Genomic DNA, 4,930 nt, shown 5'->3' with positions numbered 1-4,930 from the left:
GTGAGATTGCCCGGCCTGAAAGTGCGTCCCAGTCCGGCCCTGCTGCACACTGGTGGTGGTTGAGGAGATTCCCCCCTTCTGTGTAAAGCGCTTTGAGTGCCCAGAAAAGCGCTATATAAATGTAAGGAATTATAATTATTATTGTTCTCTTTTTTAGCCATTATTTTTTTCCTAACCATGTAAAAACTGAAAAAAAAGTACCCTTTTATGGCAATAAACTTCACACTAAACTTTATAAACTTTACAATTACATTGATTACAATATAAATTGTTTAAGTGGAAATAGGTGGGTATACAATAGAATGTTGAGAATTATAACAGATGAACATGATAATTCATTGCTCATGCATATTTAGCAGTTTGAGTACCAATTTATACAGTATGTTCCAAATCCTGACACAAAATGTTAGGCTATTTTCAGCCTACAAGTACTATCTGATTGGCACATTGTTTGCTTTTTCATCCATAAAGTTAAAAGTTGTGGAGATGATTAACATCCCTGAAGAAACAAAAAAGGAGGTTCCAGACATGCTCCATTTACAGTGCATTAAATATATAAAGAAATGATAAATAGCAATGTTTTATATACTTTATTTAATCAATTGTTTATTTAACATTATTGACAAGGGAAGGTCTAAGAAATAAAAACAAATAATAGTTAGAATCTGAGTAATGTGTTATTTATGAAAATATTTGGGTCAGCAATATTGTGATTGGCCCAAATGTCATATCGCTTCGACAAGATTGGCTGTGCAGTTCAACAAAGCTCAACTGTAACCCAAAGGTTGTGGGTTCCAATCTCGGTACCAGCAGGGACTGTAGGTGGGAGGGTAAATGTACTGCGCTCTCTTCCACCTTCAATACAACGACTGTGGTGAGACCCTTGAGCAAGGCACCGAACCCACAACTGCTCCCCATGGTGCCACAGCAAAAAATGGCTGCCCACTGCTCTGTCTGTGTGTGTGTGTGTGTGTGCGTGTGTGTGCGTGTGTGTGCGCGCTTCTCTACTCACTGCTGTGTGTGTGCACTTGGATGAGTGAAATGCAGAGCACAAATTCCGAGTATGGGACACCATACTTGGCCACATGTCACATTTCCTTTCCTTGCCTATCTTCAGCTGTCCATCACTTAGTGAGGGGGGAAACATGTAAAACAATCAAATATTACATATTCTGTGGCAAAAAATAAAAATAAAAATAAACAAATTAATAAATAAATAAAAACATCAAATGGAAGTAAAAATTATATCAAAGGACCACAAAGTGGGATCAGGGATTTTTAAATCTTTTAATACTCAGAACTAAATTAGCATGAGAAATATTTAATGTTAAAGGAAGTCACTTTTTTGTAAACTGTATGCTATAATGAACATTCAAACACATTTATAGTTTACATATGCATACTCAGATTGTTTGCTTCAGTCTGCACTTGTTTTCATGAGTGTACGTGCACAATAACTATGGCTGGAAATAATCCCGAATGAGATAACAATTACTTCATGTCTTTCATGGCGATAATCCCTCCTCAGCTTCCTTGGGTTTTACACTGCTTACACTGACAGTCTGGGATTATAACTGAAGCACTATCAATGATTAACATGCCTGAGAATCTTCTCCTTTTGATTAAATCTCTTTTTAATGATAAACATTCCTGCCCAATTGTATGTAAGTACTGTATATTATACTGTTACTAAGACTTTTAATTTTATTGTTTATTTGATTGATTATGCTGATTATTTATTAGTACTTCAGTTACAATGTGCAAATACAATTGTTTTATAAACTCAATTATAATTCTATTTTTGACTCTGATAAGATTTAGCTACATATGCTGAAATTTCTCACCCTGTAAGTCTCAACCATTGTCTCAATTTATCTGGATAAGATAAATTAAACATGACTTGTTTATTCACAAGCCCCACTAAATAGACCTCAGTTTTCAGCACGTGACTTGATCCTGACAAAAGTGTTGCTCCTCGTGTCCAAAGTGTCAGTGCCTAGTAATCTCCCCCAGTGCTGACCAAGGGAACCGACCCAATCCGCTCAGGCAGGTATAGCACCTGCATTAAGCATGGCTAGGTATCTGTTTGTATCCATCTGTCTATTTGGGAAAGCTGGAGAATGGGTGAAGGGGATTTTAGCTATAACCCTGCTAACCTGATTAGTTGGGCAATACACATCCTGGGTACAAATACCAGCTCCTCCCCACTGCTCTTTCTATCCTCAAGCTTCAGACCTCACATATTATTCGAAATCATCACTACCAGGTATGAAATTCATAATGGGTGTAGAATTTAAAGGACCCACTGGTGGGTGTTATTTGGGACATAGGGTATAATAATGAGTGATTTAGATTTTATGTCACCGTTATGTATATTGGAAAGTCTTGATTAAGACTGCAGGTTTACTAGATGATATATGAAGAACATTATTGTAAAGTATAGCTTGAAGGACTTTTTATGTAATAAAAGCCAGTGACTAACATGCAATGATTGTTGAAGTTAGGTTTATATTACAAAATGTTATTACATTATTTAAGCATTAATCTTTTGCTTTTTTATTATTGTGTTCAAGTTTCTAAACAACTATGAGCCCAAAACATATCGTCTTCAAGAAAATATCCAAGGACAAGTCGGTAAGTTAACATAACTACACAGGTGGATATATATAGTATATTAATATAGTAATTAAAAAAAAATATCTGCCTTTTCTTTTTTTCTTCAAATGGTCATTGAAACAAGGACCTTAAATATTCATAGTCAACATCAGGAAGATTAACTAATTACTAGCCGCTTTATTTTCTGTTCATTTTCTGTAAAGTTTTTGCAAACCTGTTACCAAATTTGAGTTATGCGTAAATAGAGTTTATACCCTGATTTGTATGATTTAATGATTTTGAAGCAATAACAATTAAATACAATTGAATAGACCAAATTTCAAAAGTATATTTCAAAAGAAAAAGAAAAAAAAAACAGTTAAAGATGCTCCATAGGCATTGCTAGCTTGGGACCTTTGTTGGTTTGTAGTTTAATAAACTACAAAAATAGATTAAAGGAAAAAAAAAAGTTTGTTTGTTTGTTTCATTTTTGTTATAGTAACATGAATAATAAGCTTTTACAAATTAGTTAATGTGATTATTTGAGAAAAATTTGAGAAAATGAAAATGATTTATTCAGTTGTTTTTCTTCGGCAGAAAAGGTCCAAATGTTAAATCTTGGTTGTCACAATTTAAAGTAGTGCTGTCCAAAGATTCATCGCGATTAATCGCATCCAAAATAAACGTTTTTGTGTGCATAATATATGTGTGTACTGTGTATATTTACTATATATATATAAATACACACACATGCTTGTGTATATTTAAGAAAAAAATGTTATGTTTTTATATTAAATATGTTTATATATAATATAAATTATATTAATATATATATATATGCATGTAAATACATGTAAATATTTTAAATATATATACTGTATGTGTGTGTATTTATATATACATAATAAATATACACAGTACGCAGTACATAATAAATATACACATTTTACAATGTCTTTATGATTTTTTTTTTCTTCTGAAGTGTTAAATTTTATCTGAATGCACTTACAATGAGAGGACAGAAATCTCTCAGGTTTCGTTAAAAATATCCTCATCAAAGACGTACTAATGTATTATTGGTTTAGAACAACATGGGGGTAAGTAAATGATGACACAATTTTCATTTTTGATTGAACTAATAATTTGAAGGGAGTTAACAAAGCAGATATCCAATGGACACAAGAAGCATTGATGTGTTCTTGTCTTAGCTATGATGCATGTTACTATAGAAGAATAAAACGTTATCAGCATGCGCTAGTGGTAAACAAAGCATTAAGCCCGAAACACACTGCATGATTTTCAGCTGTCCCAGATGAAAGATTGGCATCGTGAAACAATCACGGCGATTGTCATCGTGGCCCCTAATCGGGTTGTGTCATACAGTGAGAGAGGTTCAAAGACGACCATTGTCACGGTCTTGCGACCAAAGGCAGTTCATCATTGAATTCAGTGATGTCATCGTCCTGCTCAGTTCAGTTTAAATATTATCTGTGCAATCAAGCCGACGATATCACTGAAAAATGAAGTGTCCTCAACTAAGCAAGCCAGAGGCGACAGTGGCAAGGAACCAAAACTCCATCGGTGACAGAATGGCGAAAAAAAACCTTGGAAGAAACCAGGCTCAGTCGGGAGGCCAGTTCTCCTCTGGCCAGATGAACCAGCAGGTTGATCCATGCTGCAGCAAAGTTAAATTGTGCAGAGGGCTCATCTGGTTCAGTGGTCTTGTCCCGATGGCTGTCTAGGAGACAAGGTATTCACTGGGGATCCGTCTCTGGGGCTCATCTAGTTGTCCTGGTCTCCGCTGAAATTCAGGGCTGTAGAGGTTGTCTCTAGGTGCTGATCCACCATCTGGGCTGGATACGGACTGGATCTGGTGGCTACGGTGACCTCGGAATAAGAGAGAAACAGACTAATATTAGCGTAGATGCCATTCTTCTAACAATGTAGCAAGTACACCAGGTGTTATGGGAAGTGTTCATAACGCAGCCTAAAAATCCTTTAACGGATTTGAATATTAGAAGCGTATTAGTGTGTTATGTGTAAGCCAGATTGAAGAGATGGGTCTTTAATCTAGCTTAAACTGACAGAGTGTGTCTGCCTCCCGAACAATGTTAGGTAGGTTATTCCAGAGTTTGGGCGCTAAATAGGAAAAGGATCTGCCGCCCGCAGTTGATTTTGATATTCTAGGTATTATCAAATGACCAGAGTTTTGAGAACGCAGCGGACGTGGAGGACTATAATGCAATAAGAGCTCGTTCAAATACTGAGGTGCTAAACCATTCAGGGCTTTATAAGTAATTAGCAAGATTTTAAAATCTATAAGATGTTTAATAGG

The 4,930-nt window shown here is 35.6% G+C and overlaps 1 protein-coding gene across 2 annotated transcripts in view; it reads left to right on the top strand.

The window, feature by feature from the left end:
- Positions 1 to 2,009: 2,009 nt before the first annotated feature.
- The window catches only part of LOC107705316 (S-arrestin-like), a 31,469-nt gene continuing 28,548 nt past the window's right edge, over positions 2,010 to 4,930 (top strand). Inside the window, exons 1-2 of one of the 2 annotated variants that reach the window (XM_016508570.1) lie at positions 2,010 to 2,266; positions 2,574 to 2,634. In XM_016508570.1, coding sequence (XP_016364056.1) covers positions 2,587 to 2,634 — 48 coding nt within the window. In that variant the 5' untranslated portion in view covers positions 2,010 to 2,266; positions 2,574 to 2,586. The remainder of the gene's footprint in view (positions 2,267 to 2,573; positions 2,635 to 4,930) is intronic. The other variant, XM_016508571.1, reaches the window with a different exon arrangement.

The sequence above is a fragment of the Sinocyclocheilus rhinocerous genome, unplaced genomic scaffold (assembly GCF_001515625.1).
Source record: "Sinocyclocheilus rhinocerous isolate Xijiao unplaced genomic scaffold, SAMN03320098_v1.1 scaffold2279, whole genome shotgun sequence".
In the NCBI taxonomy this organism is placed as follows: Eukaryota; Metazoa; Chordata; class Actinopteri; order Cypriniformes; family Cyprinidae; genus Sinocyclocheilus; species Sinocyclocheilus rhinocerous.
The sequence above is the reverse complement of the archived record's forward strand: the minus strand, read 5'-3'. Positions and strand labels throughout refer to the sequence as shown.